This window comes from Lepisma saccharinum, chromosome 1 (assembly GCF_977018435.1).
Source record: "Lepisma saccharinum chromosome 1, izLepSacc3.1, whole genome shotgun sequence".
Classification (NCBI taxonomy): domain Eukaryota; kingdom Metazoa; phylum Arthropoda; class Insecta; order Zygentoma; family Lepismatidae; genus Lepisma; species Lepisma saccharinum.
Genome location: NC_139229.1, coordinates 207,933,144 through 207,947,339, shown reverse-complemented (window position 1 = coordinate 207,947,339; position 14,196 = coordinate 207,933,144). Strand labels below are relative to the sequence as shown.

Here is a 14,196-nt window from a genome sequence, read left to right as displayed (position 1 = left end):
GAAGGTCCACTATGTGTAGGGTATTCTATAGTATTTTAATCAGGCGTAAAAAGTGCTGGGATTCCAATTTGTGACTAATCTCCATACATTAAGCATATTGTTATATAATGACAGTTAGTGGTCTCCATATATTTACGTATATGGGTATATTGTACGAATACACAAACTCGCACATAGATTTCACTTTGATATTAATTCTTTCAGTATGAATAAAACTATTTTCTTTATAGGGAGATCATAGTGGTAACCTAGAGAAACATATCAAGCGGAGGCATCAAGATAAGCTGTCATTTCTGCAGAAGAAGAAAATGAGAAATGCTATCTCTAGTAATCCGAAAGCCAATATTCTCCTAAATGTAAAGATGACCGCAGACATCCTCAGGCAGTCTTGCATCCGACTCATCTCGGAGCACGGACGTCCTTTTTCACTGATGAATGACCAAGCATTTCAAGATATAGTGAATCCTCTTTTGGAAGCGATGCCAGCTTCTGACAGGTGCGTATTTTCATCAATGTCGTCAGATTGTCCTTTACATGTATTCCTTAGTATGTTCACATTGTATACGAATGAAATTATTTTCATTGTTAGTAACGGACAGTCTTAATCAGTGTTCGGAAAGTTACTCGAGTCAGTTGCTTGGTTCAAAAAGTAGGTTCGGTGCAGCTACTCAATTTAAAGAATAACTTACTTTTGCAGTTACTTTCTGTTGGATATTTTATTGCGAAAAATTGAACACACCCAATGATCATTAATTACAAGAAAATAAATATTTAAGAAATTTTATTTTGGATTTTATGTCTGTGGTATGTCATCGCATTGTAATATTATGACAACAATCAAGATTAAACCAAACACTGAAGTTTTAATGAGCAACTAGAAATGACGAATTGCAACAAAGCGTGGATGTCCTAAATTCAAAATGGAACGAAGCCCAGCTTTCTTGCCTTAGTAGGAGATTCCGAAAAAAAAAAAAGGAAACAAAAGCGTCCAGAAAAGAAATAGTTGGAAGCTAAACTACCCCTCTAAGAGAAAGGCCCTTAAATCAATTTGACGTATGAGTCATTCCATGCCAAATCAACACAGCCTTTGACCTGACCAGCTCCGATTTTCATGAAATTTGGGGAGTTTAAACTATGCATGGAACTTAGTAAGTATAAAAATTTTTAGTTTCGTGCGTCTTGTAATTGTTAAATTATTCAAGGTCAAAGTTAGCATAAATTGCCCTTTTTGAGCCCGCTTAGCTATACTAAATCTGCTGTAACTCCGCCCCTGTTTTGCCTAGGAAGCTCAAATAAAGCTTATTGTACAGGGAATTGAACAAGCTTTCCAGTGATATATAACAAGCCTACCTTTGGATAAAAATATAATTTTGTCACGTGACCTTCACTTTTGACCTTGAATATCTCAAAACATGTCATAACCAAAAATCGTGAAAAAAATATATTTGGTCCCTCATACCATACTCTAAAACATACCAAAAAATCATTCTGGGACTGCAATGGGATCAGAAGATACAAAATAATATGTGTAACTATGTGACTGATAAAAGCCCCATTACATGAACTATGAAGAGTCAAATGTCCCTTAACACCCCCTACAAAATGTGAAGGAATTATCCTGGGTATAATTGGTCATAAAAGAAATAGGTTAGGCACAGGGAGATCCTTAGCCGTGTGTGTCAAGCGCAGGTCCGGCATATTGTTGACCGCCATATTGAATTCAACGCAAAAATTTCAAAGGAAAGGGGGTGATGTGATATATCAAATGAGGCTAGAATTTCATGAGAAATGAAGTGACGAAGGATTTTCCAACGTATCTTACGCCAGCAAAGTTATACACATATCTTTCACTTACGATATATGCACATTATAATGTTGTCAATGTTCCTGTGAGCACACTTGTTGACGTCTCTCACACTCGCATAGAACATTTGGCAATGTAGCATGTGCAACAACATCGCAAGCAGCAACTATGCCTTCTCTCAGATGGTCAATATCAGGGACTTTTAGTGCATGCACCATTCTCTTCAAATGTTTCTGAAGGTAAATGTTCTCCTAAGATGTTAGATCTGGGGAATGTGCAGGCCTTTTAATAGATCCCCGTGTGCCCATCAATCTACCTAGAAAATTACCATGAAGAAATTGCAAAAAATGTCCACATAGTGTGGTCACACTCTGTCCTGTTTCAAAACTCTCGAAAAGTACCATATCCCGTAAGCAAGGGTGAAAAAAATGTTCACTTAACAAATCCAAGAAGCCCTCACCATTTAAGGTTCCATTGTTGAATATGGACCAACCATTTCCGTTCGCCATACATTATACCACATAATTAGCTTACCAGCAACAACCATTCGACTGAGCAAATCACAGGTATTGCATATTATTTTTATTAACTTCAGCGTGAACATAAAAATTAGCCTCGTCACTGAAGAACTTTTCATTCCAAAGGAAGTGCCACATAATTGTTTGAGATACTTTTCCCAATATTCTTTACTATTCAACTATTTGGTGAACGTCGCTGATTAAAATCATATGCAATGGTGCGTATACTTCTTTCTCTCCCAAGATGTCAGCGTGATCTCGATGAGTTCCTAACACGTTAGGAGCATTCCAATGCTTTGTTTTTAACAACTCGAAAAGGAGAAAATAGTTACAAGCATGCAGTAATAACTTTTTGCTGGCGTAAGATACGTTGGAAAATCCTTCGTCACTTCATTTCTCATGAAATTCTAGCCTCATTTGATATATCACATCACCCCCTTTCCTTTGAAATTTTTGCCTTGAATTCAATATGGCGGTCAACAATATGCCGGACCTGCGCTTGACACACACGGCTAGGGATCTCCCTGTGCCTAACCTATTTCTTTCATGACCAATTATACCCAGGATAACTCATTCACATTTTGTAGGGAGTGTTAAGGGACATTTGACTCTTCATAGTTCATGTAATGGGGCTTTTATCAGTCACATAGTTACACATATTATTTTGTATCTTCTGATCCCATTGCTGTCCCAAAATGATTTTTTGGTATGTTTTAGAGTATGGTATGAGGGACCAAATATATTTTTTTCACGATTTTTGGTAATGACATGTTTTGAGATATTCAAGGTCAAAAGTGAAGGTCACGTGACAAAATTATATTTTTATCCAAAGGTAGGCTTGTTATATATCACTGGAAAGCTTGTTCAATTCCCTGTACAATAAGCTTTATTTGAGCTTCCTAGGCAAAATAGTGGCGGAGTTACAGCACATTTAGTATAGCTAAGCGGGCTCAAAAAAGGCAATTTCTGCAAATTTTGACCTTGAATAATTTAACAATTACAAGACGCACGAAACTAAAAATTTTCATAGTTACTAAGTTCTATGCATAGTTTGAACTCCCCAAATTTCATGAAAATCGGAGATGGTCAGGTTAAAAATTGCACATATCTGTGTTGATTTGGCATGGAATTACTCGTATACAAACAAGACTAATTATTCAAATGCCAACAACTCTAAGCTGATTTTTCAAAGGATGACGCTTGGTCCGCGCATAGTCCATCGCAGCTATTTCTGGCTTTCAAGACAGAACCCACTCCTTAACTAGCTCAACTACTGTCCTCGCGTAGCTGGGCAGGACTGAAATTTTGGAGGGCTCCCACCAGGAATTTAACCCTGGACCGCTAGCGCCAAATGTTAAATCACTAATAATTTGGCTACGCGGGAGCCCATAGTTGAAACAGTGTTGCCAAATTTAACTTTTTCCCCCAACGCTACAAATTTTAAAGTTAAAAATTTGTCTTAAAGAATAGTAAAAGTAACGTCATAAAGTTACATCTATTGCAAAAATGAAACTCTGCTACGGTTACAGCTACCTTCTTTAGTTAGAATTCCTTAGAAATTCATTTCAGGTTACTTCAAATACATTGATTTTATTGATCCAGCCTCATGTAATGAAGGTAGAGAGTTCTGTATATCCTTACAATGTTTAGAAGGAATGCAATTACGTTAAGTTAGTTTTTCAAATAACTGTAAAACTAGTTACTCACTGACATAATCATGAGTAATTTCAACTGCAACAGTTACTCTTTGAATAAGTAAACTAAGTATAACTGTCTGGAAAAGTAATTTTCTGAAGACTGATATGTATGAGACACATTTTTTCATCAAATGATATTTAACACACTTTTGTACACTCAAACAAAACTAATTAATATAAAGTTTTCAAATATTATGTCAAATTTTCCTCAATTTTACAAAGTTGTTACATATACAGTGCGTTCGTTTTAAACTCTTATAACACAGGTTAGGTCGGAATATGTAATATAAATACTGTATAATTGTCTGCATGCTAGACGTTACGGGACGAAAATGCCGGCATCTGTCCCATATCACGTGCTAACTCTGCGCAGAGACAAAACAAACTCACTGTACTCCATATGCCTAGAGACAGGTTATGCTAACATTCTGTAGCTTTCCAGTGCTGGATGGAACTGAGCATGCAGTACAACTTATTTAGATATCCCCTATATACTATTGTTAATATATTTTAGAAAATAAAAAAAATATAGGTGTCACATATATCCTTTTCACAGCCTTAGGTATATCTGAATGAAGCAAAAAGACCTATTGCCAAAGCCCAGTGCTGTGACCAGGGAGGGTGGTGTTATAACTTCCTCATTAGTTCAAACTTTACTAAAGAGCGTTGATTGCATCAAATAACACTGTTTATTGCATGCAAGCTGCGTTAGTTTCTAGACACACTGATAGAGGTTAACCTATTATGGTTTTAAATAACAATCTTTTTCACTTTCACCAAAAAAGTGTTCTGCTTTCTCATATTTGTAGCATTTGCCTAGTTGATGAAAGCTTGATAATATAATTAATTCATACTATTTGAAAAATATTTTTAAGAATTTTAATTCTATTTTGGGTTTGAAACAAATGTCTTGAAAATTTCAAAAATCAAGAAACAACTTATCAATTAAGGATTAAAGCAAATTTTATTCTCTGCAGGTTTATCGTGAACAAGGAAGGTGTACGGAACATGCTATTCAGTCAGGCCCAGCAGATCAGAGAAACAATACGCGGCGAAATGGAGGGAAAATTGATACATCTAAAAGTTGATTCTACTTCGAAAAATGGACGATCATTCTTTGGTGTCAACGTCCAGTTTGTTGTAAATGGGGCTCTCCAATTGCGTACTTTGTCAGTTCAAGAGTTATTTGTGTCTCAAACAGGTAGCAATTTGCGTTACGAATTGTTGAACATTCTGGATAAGTATAATGTGCCCGTGGAGAATATATATAGTTTAACTACAGACACTGGAGCAAACATGATTAAAGCCGGGAAACTTATTGGGGAAGATCAAGAAACAAAGATGTCTAATATTTCTCAAGACACTTACGAAGATGAAGATATTGAAATGGAATTGACGAGTAAAGATTATCGTCTCCAATCCGTTCGTTGCGCGTCGCATACTCTTCATTTAGTCGTGAATGATGCTCTCAATTCCATTCCTGAAGTTAAGGATATTATTGTGACATGTCAAGCAGCATGCCGTGTCTTACGATCGCCTACAGCACGGCGTCAATTGAATGCAGAATCACTGCCGGTACCATCCCTTGATGTCCCGACAAGATGGAACAGCACAAATGATATGCTCCAGTCACTTTTTACACTTAAAAAGTTCATAGGGGATTACTATCAAGAGCAAGTTAAAATAAAGCAAGAAGACTGGATATACATTGAGGCTATTTTGACGTCACTGGAACCAGCCAAAGTAGCCACAAAGAGGCTGCAAGAAGAACAGCTTCTACTTGGCGACTTCTACGGGATATGGCTGGAGTGTCGCCTTAAAACATCAACAATCAACACAGACCTTGCACGCCACATAGTAGAGGGCATGGACAAACGAGAAAAACAAGCATTATATGTCAATAACGAAGAGAGACTTCCATCATTATTTGAGTATCCAGGATTTCTTGCTTCTATTTACATGGATCCCAGGTACTTTTCTGTTTTAAGTGAAGAAAACATCCATGTGGCGAAGGTGTATCTCCAGAAGTTGTGGTTAAGACTTGAACACATGAAATCCTTATCAGTGTGTGGAGAGGTAAAGAAACAAGAAGATTCCAGCACTGAAGATGATGACAGTGACCATGTCACAAACTACTTAAAGAAACAAGATTTATTGCGGCGGAATACCATATCTGCACCAAAGTTTAATATTGCGTCATTATTGGACACTTACTTTGTTTCAACTCGAAGACTGAAAAGGACTGAAAATGTTCTAAATTTCTGGGAAATTAGAAAATCAAGTTGTCCCGAATTGTACATTTTGGCTTGTATTGTTCTCTCTACTCCTGCAACACAAGTTAGTGTCGAGAGACTCTTTTCATCTCTGAAATTCATACTAAACCCACTCAGGTGTAATATGGCAACCGAAATTATTGATGACATACTTGTTATTAGAAATAATTATATTTTCATGAAAAAAAATCTAACTAAATCTTCATTCAAAAGCAATCTCAGAAATAGCAGCACAGAATTGACTACAAACATTGTAGCAAACTTTGTGGAATCCAATGATACACCACAGAAAGATCTTGTACAACATGTTGAAAATGTGGGGAATATTACTGTCTAGATTAATAATGTATATAATTACTTGATTTTTTTTGTGATCTTATAGTTCATTATACATAAGTAGCTGTAACCAAAGAAAATCTTTTCAGAGGTTCCATAAGAAGTAATTTAATTAAAAGAACAATTTTGCTCGTACTTGTTTAATGTTTCCTAGTAATTAATACATTTAGTTTTGAGTAGCTGTCTTACCTGTTCACAAAATTGCACAGATATACTGATGTTATACAAGAGTATGAAATATATTTTTATTCATGTCAAATTTGTGGAATTCTGTTTAGTTTTAAATTGACACCTGAAGGAAATGACAGTGTATTTGCTTTGTTTTGAAAGATACAAAATTTCTCTAGTTTTTTAAGTAATAAGGTCTTTTTTTTCCTTGTTTTAGAATTTACCTTGGAATGATTAAGAGAATAATAAAGATATTCAACAAAATTTTAAAAACTGTTTCAATATATACTTTTCAGAACCTCCGTTCTATTCTTATGCTTATACAGTACGAATGCATACTTTAAATATATGTATATTTACATTTTTTTAAAAAAAATTGAGCTTCGATGTTGTAGGGAGTTGAATATATGGCAAATATTGTTATTCCTTGGTTGGTGAACAAATCCTAATTTTTTTTTATTGTATTAATTCCCATGATATCTATTTCTTTGTGAGAGATTAGTGTAAATTTTTAGATTTTTTATGATAAATTTGACAGCCATTTTAGAATGTACCTCAAAATGTAACATTTAGAGCAAATTACTCAGGAACACCACTCAATAACAGACGTTACTGTTAGCCTCCTAATATGTAACCTAAAATCAATTCTTGTTTTTCAAACACGCTACTTCCTAAGGTTAAGTTTAGTTCTCTTGTTATAAAATTCTCTTAATAAAATATCAAAAAATGGCAACATCATTGTCATTATCTTGTCTAAGTAATTATTGCATGGCATCTGATAAATTATCAAAAGACGCACGCAAATGCAAATTAATGTACATTAATTACCTTGATGGACGCACGTGTCTGCCTGTGTGTGTATCCAAATCAGCATGTTACTTTCTAATGTTCTGGACAATGAGTTTTTGAAGAATGGAAACCGAATAGTCAATCACTCTACTACCAAATCATCCCGTGTAACAGCATGGAATGTAAATGGAGATGACAAATAGCATCCACATATCTTTTGAACTTGACTCATTTTGTTAGAATCAGTCGTTCCACATGTCTTATCGATACCTCAAAAATACTGAACCCACAATTGTAATATTAAAATGGGCTCCAATAACTATCAAAGTTTAATTTTTGCATGGCTGAGTTGGGGTCATGTAAATTCTTGTCCTCGCTAAAGTACAGTATGCGTACGTTGCACAAGACTATATAAAAACAAAGTAAATTTGTTACACACACATAAGTGCGCGCCCGCAATTGCATAGCTGAAAGTCTACTGAACACACACACACACACATCAACTTTCGAGCACTAACGATGACCATTGCCATAAGCACAATCTCTGGCGTGTGTCCAAACATGCACTTCTATGTTCACTATCTAGTAGTAGCAATTTATGGTAGAAATCAATGGTCACTAAAAGTGCATGTTACAACGTCTGCCCACACCTGGGAGTTAGGAATGGAAGACATCGCCATTATGTTATTAAGTGTCCTGTTCAAAATGTCCTTACTTTTATTTTTAAGAAATTTGCCAGAGAACGAAGCGCGATAGTTTTCAATTACATAGAAAATGATGCACCCCCTCAGAGGAGTAACCACAAATTCTTGTCTGCGGGGGGAGTACTTGGATAAACTATTAATAATAGTAGTAATAATGGCACTATTATTATACGTACACAATTTATATAGCCTATATTAATACATTACATAATGAATTCATTCGCCCCCACAACAAACAACAAAAAATATGCCTCTGAAATGTGTGCGCTTCTTCTCCCCCAAACAATTGTTCATACATTTAAGACTCAACTGTTTGTAATAGTCTGACGTACTTACTTCTTGTTACTTCTCCCTCTGGTAATTTACAATGCATTACAGAAAATAAATTGCTAGCGAAGCGATCAAGAAAACTTTTAGATCCAAATTTTTGCAAACTGAAAACAATATTGATTTAATATGGCGCAAAAAAATCATGGAGGCCCATGACATTCTCTTTTACATTTTTTTTTCTATTTACATCGTTCGGCGTCCAGGGCTGACTGCCGCCGTCCCCTATACATCGACCACAAGGAAAAAAACCTTGGGACGAAAAGTCCCCGCGCAGCTTTCCCTTCTTCCCTCCACCTCGGGCCATAAGGAAGCATGGTCCACTCTCCCCCTCCCCTACAAGCGGGAGTATGGTGTACAGGAGTCGTGGGTCTGCGCAGGTTGTTTTGCTCATGGTTCCACTATAGCTAAGGGTTTGAAATTGACAAGACTGTAAGAAAAGCAGATATTGCGAGCGAAACGAGCTAGACAATTTTATATAACTTTATTTACATTTGTATAAAGATATAAATCGAAAGGGGGCAATTGCCCTTCTGTGCCTCCTTGCAGATGCTCTTGACCGTCTGGAAGAAATAATGCACGAAAGACGTGAAAACTAAATCCGTCTTTAGTATCGTTTTGTCCTGCAACTCTTAGATTCTGCAACCTTTCTTTCCATAGTTCAATGTTTGCAACCTTACCCCTTAGAATTGATTTCCGTCCAAGGTTGAGGCCCAATCTCCCCCCCCCCTGTGGTTGCGCCACTGCACCTTCTTTAGCCGTAGTTGTTTTGTGAACTTTCATTGGCTTAAAAATACTTCATTTTCTTCAAGAGCATAATATAGTTTAATAACCGGCGATAAAATTCCTCTCCCCTAAATTTCTGGATTAAAGTATAATAATATAGGGGCATGGAAATCTGAAAGGGGGGTGCGGATGGCCACCTCTCTCCTTTAGAAAACGAATGTCAGCTAAAAGTATATATTTCACACGTATAATTTGATTCCAGTCATAGTAATTTACATTAATTATTATAATGGGTATGCAGGAATGCGATAATTTCGAATTCAAGTGGTGTTTCTTGAGGGGGCAACACTATTATCGGGGTAATATGCCCCATGGAAAAATACCTCGCTTCTCCCTCCGTCGAAAATATCTGCAGACGTCCATGATTAGGGCGGGGCATTAACCCCCCCTTTGGACTTCGTGCGCACGCCTATGGCTACTCATTTCTACACTACATGGAAGGTTTATTCAATTTCGAGCCAAAAATGTAATTTTCAAATCAGGGTTTTTAAACGTCCACGAACCCATCAACTAATGGGTTCTATTGGGTTCCGCAACAATACCGGAACCTGTTCTATCACAGTGTAAATTCGGTCCAAGTTGCGTATTGTTTCATTTCAAATATGGAACTTAGACCGTCTTTAAATTGATCCGGAACGAAGGACCCTGTGCCGTATTTCAATTGATCCAGAAAAAAGGTTCCTGGAACTTATTTAAATACCTTAAACATAAAAAGGCTCTTTACGGTCCAGATCCATTTATGCTTGCTAATATTCCCTGCTGAACCTGAATTGAATTGATTTAAAATTCCTGATCCTTTAACAACCCTGGTGGAAATTCATTAATTTACAAACAACCATATTTTTAACGAAACATTAATCCCACACAATATACTGAGTTATTTTTCGCAATGTTCCAATGAATGGCAAGAGATTTGGGCTATTCCTTTTTCTTCCTTGATGTTTAATAGATTATATTTGTCACGCACCTATAACGTTACTAGCAAACATTTGTGAATTGTTCTTTCCTTGTAACGTTAACATCTACCATACTGAATTTATTTACGTTCCTTATGCAGATGGTATGTACCCAACTGCATTTTGTTCCGTTCCGCTACAGTGGTTTACATTTTGTTACATTCCTATGTAACGTTAATTAACCATATTGCCTTTCACTTCGTTCCGTTACGGAGGATTGCATTCATTACGTTCCTATGTACCGTTATTTACTACCATGTTGCATTTCGTTACGTTTTTTTGTAACGCTAGTATATACCACAATGCATTTCGTTACTACGTTCCTTGTATCCTTGTAACGGTAGTATATACCATATTGCATATTACGTTATGTTCCAATGTGCTCATTTCGTTCCGTTCCCTTATAACGTTAATATCTACCATAATACATTTTGTTACGTTCTCTGTAACGTCAGTCTGTAACATATTGCATTTCGTTACGTTCCATGGGTACCAGCAGCTGAACCATACTCTTCCTCCTACAAAATGGAACGTACCGTGTAACGCAAATTGGGTACGTTACGACTCCCTGGTCGCGAACAATTTACAGTGTGACGCTTCCATTGAATTAAAAGTCCTTCACAGTGACAAGGCTAATGTTTATGTTCATAAGGAAGTTCATAAACAGAATATGTGACCCTTGTCATCTGATAACTAACTTTGGACAAAAACTGGTTCATAACGTTCCCATAAGTGTTCTGGTGTTCTTCCCTATTGAAAAAACTCTGTAAAAAGTACCTTCTTCCATAAGCAAGGATGAAAAAAACTGTTTATTTAACAAATCCAAGTAGCCCTAAGCATTTAAGGTTCCGTTGATGGAAAATTGACTAACCAATCGTGTTCCACACAGCATGCCACACCATTAACTTACCAACACTAACCATTCAGCTTTGATCTGTCGAAAATGGGTTATCAGATAAAAATCATCGAATATTCTGTTTATGAACTTCCTTATGAACATAAACATTAGCCTTGTCACTGTGAAGAACTTTTAATTCAATGGAAGCGTCACACTGTAAATTGTTCGCGACAACCATTCATAATGCACAGCTCTTCATGGATGTATCCGATTAAAATAATGTGCAATGGCATGCGAACGTCTCTCCATAGACGTCACTTTGATCTCGATGCATTACCGAAGCGCTAAACAAATTTTAAGGCATTTTTCTAACACCTCGAAAAGGAGCAAATTGGTACAAGAATTCAGTCATAAGTTTTTACTGGTTAAAGATACGTCGAAAAAACTTTCACCATTGCATTTCTCGTGAAATTCTAGCCCATTTTGATATGTCGCATGACCCCCTTCCCATTTAAAATTCTGAAGTTGAATTCAAGATGGCCGCCGACCGTGTGGGTGGCGTCAATGTGGTTCCCCCTTGGCCAGATAACGATTGGTCATCGCCAATTTCAAATTCCATGCTGCAGTGGCCTTGTACTGAGGGTGTTAAGTGACTTATTGAGCCACCCTGTATTGTCTTAGACAGACTATTGCGGAAATTCTGGTGTGGAGACTGAGATTTAATTTTTTGGAGGAGGCATAATCCACTCTTCAATATCAACAGTAAGTCTAAAATTGGCGTGGAAACTTTGGTGAAATCTCAGATTGTCAAGAGATTTCTGTAGTGGAGAGAGAGTTCGAAAATTAAATTTTGGAGACTGTATTTAGCGATATGATATCCAAACGTTTTCGACCCCGAACGTGCCAAAGGGGAAGCTGGAAAAGACTAAATATCTCGGGATCTTAAGCAAGTATTGACATCCCATTAAATTAATATTCTTGAAAGCCTGCAAAGGAATGAATTTAAATATTTTCTTGCTCGCTTCGATCGCAATGATATGTTACTAGGATGCGTGTTTGGCGCTTGAATGAGGTGAATGTGACAAGATAAGACAAGATATATTCTCGATTATGATGAACGATTTTAGGGGTGGTCTTGAGTGATGGGCACACCTGTTTAGGAAGGAGGGGCAGATCAAGTATAGTGTTCAGTAAAGCTAAGAAAGAAGTTACTTTCAGTAGACACGGTGTCGTAATTAAATACGTTGTGGGGATTACGATATGGTTTAAGGGCACAATTTATAAGATTTGGAGGTGATGCGCCATTGGACTTGGGGGAAGCACCCCTGTATTTAGTTCATTTCAATAAGGGTTGAATTGTACTTGGTCTACTGTATTATATTACGACGGGTATGGGAGGGGAGGGGGCAAGTGCAAGTCACCTGTTCCCCTTTCTGATTTAGCACTGCACGCCACTGAATTTAGATATAGATGATCAAAAGATAGGCAACATTGTACAGCGCCGAAATCGAAAGAAGAAGCTGTTTAAGTATGATGAAACTTTTGATTATCCACAAGAACGGTACAAAGTTTAGTTTTATGACCAGGTCCTAGACGATAATTTTAGCTCTAAGAGAAAGATTTGAGAAGCTTAAACATCATAGTGAATTTTCCGTTTATTTTATGATATTAGTAAGCATGAAGACATGCTATCTGATCTTTGTCTGAAAAGTGTAGAAAACTTGCCGGAATGTTAACACATGAAGACTACTGAATTAAAAGATGAAAAAGTGCTTTCGGCTATAATAAAACAATTACACCAAAGGAGACCTTAAACTGATAAAGGGTCATGATTTTGCACCTAATGTGAATGTTACACTTTGAATTTTATTAACATTGTGGCTAACCGTGGCAAGTGGCGAACAAAGTTTTTTTGTTTTTTTTTAAGGCTTATGAAAATACAATCTTCGGTCAATCATGTCTGAAACACGTTTGTTTCCATTTTATTCAAGATAGCATTATACGAAAAATAATATTACATGCAAAGGTAAAGGTAAAGTTCCCTGTGCATATAGCATATGTCATGAATGCACATTTAGGGGATGTGGGGGTAGGGCTACACACATTCTCGATCTCGGCCATTTTGGAGGTGATGTGATCAGCACCACTCTCCAGCCGCCTTTACCTACCAGGGTTGCCCCCAGGGAGGCCGGCTCCACCGTACGTGCAACACGTGCATTTGCACGGGGGGCAAGCTCAAGGGGGCGGCAAAATGTATAAAAAATGGAAGCTGCATTATTTGAGGCAGTTTAGTCTTCTTGGGGCGGAGAAAATTCAAATTAAATCCATTTGCATATGCAGAATAAAGCACAAACGGATAAGAAAAGCAAAGAGTAACTGTGAAAGAAAGCAGTGCTGAAAGTTTATACTAGTTGTGCTCTTACAAAAGCAGCTATTATTGTTTTGCATGTGAAAATGGTAAGCAACGTCTACTGTGCATGTGCGGTGCCAAGTTACAACGCTATCTATTGTTTGATCGTGCGCCAGTTCGCCAGTCCTCAGCCCCCACCCCCTGTTATCGAGGTTTGAGTTAAACTGACGTGTCGCATTCGGTAGTCGGAAATAGAGCTGCATTGTTGTTTGACGTGTTGATCGCGAAAGGCAGTGCAGTGCGCAAGACGAAATAGTAAGTACTAATATCCGCTGTTTTTGTCGTTGCTGGTTGCACCTCATTTACGATCTTGACGGTGTAACGATAGTGCAGTTATTGTATGTCGTGTGTGAGAACGCGCGCACGTTTGAGTGTGACAATATATTGAGAGACTTGTGTATTTGTGCCATGATCTCAATTGAACATGAAATTGGTCAAAAATTAGACTATGGTTCTGTTATTCACGACTTTGCAAATAGAAAAGCTAGAAAAGTTAATTTGTATGCTTTCCAACTTAAAGGGGAAAAGGTACAAAGTGAGTAGTGTAATCATGAAGAAATCGTGGTTTACAAGGTGTACATAATTGTACA

The 14,196-nt window shown here is 37.1% G+C and overlaps 1 protein-coding gene across 1 annotated transcript in view; it reads left to right on the top strand.

Annotated features, from left to right (window-relative positions):
• The first annotated feature begins 362 nt into the window (after positions 1 to 362).
• Positions 363 to 14,196, top strand: part of LOC145988568 (uncharacterized) — a 29,849-nt gene continuing 16,015 nt past the window's right edge. The window contains exons 1-2 of the mRNA XM_083123521.1: positions 363 to 496; positions 4,997 to 6,143. Of these exons, the coding sequence (XP_082979647.1) occupies positions 363 to 496; positions 4,997 to 6,143 (1,281 nt within the window). The remainder of the gene's footprint in view (positions 497 to 4,996; positions 6,144 to 14,196) is intronic.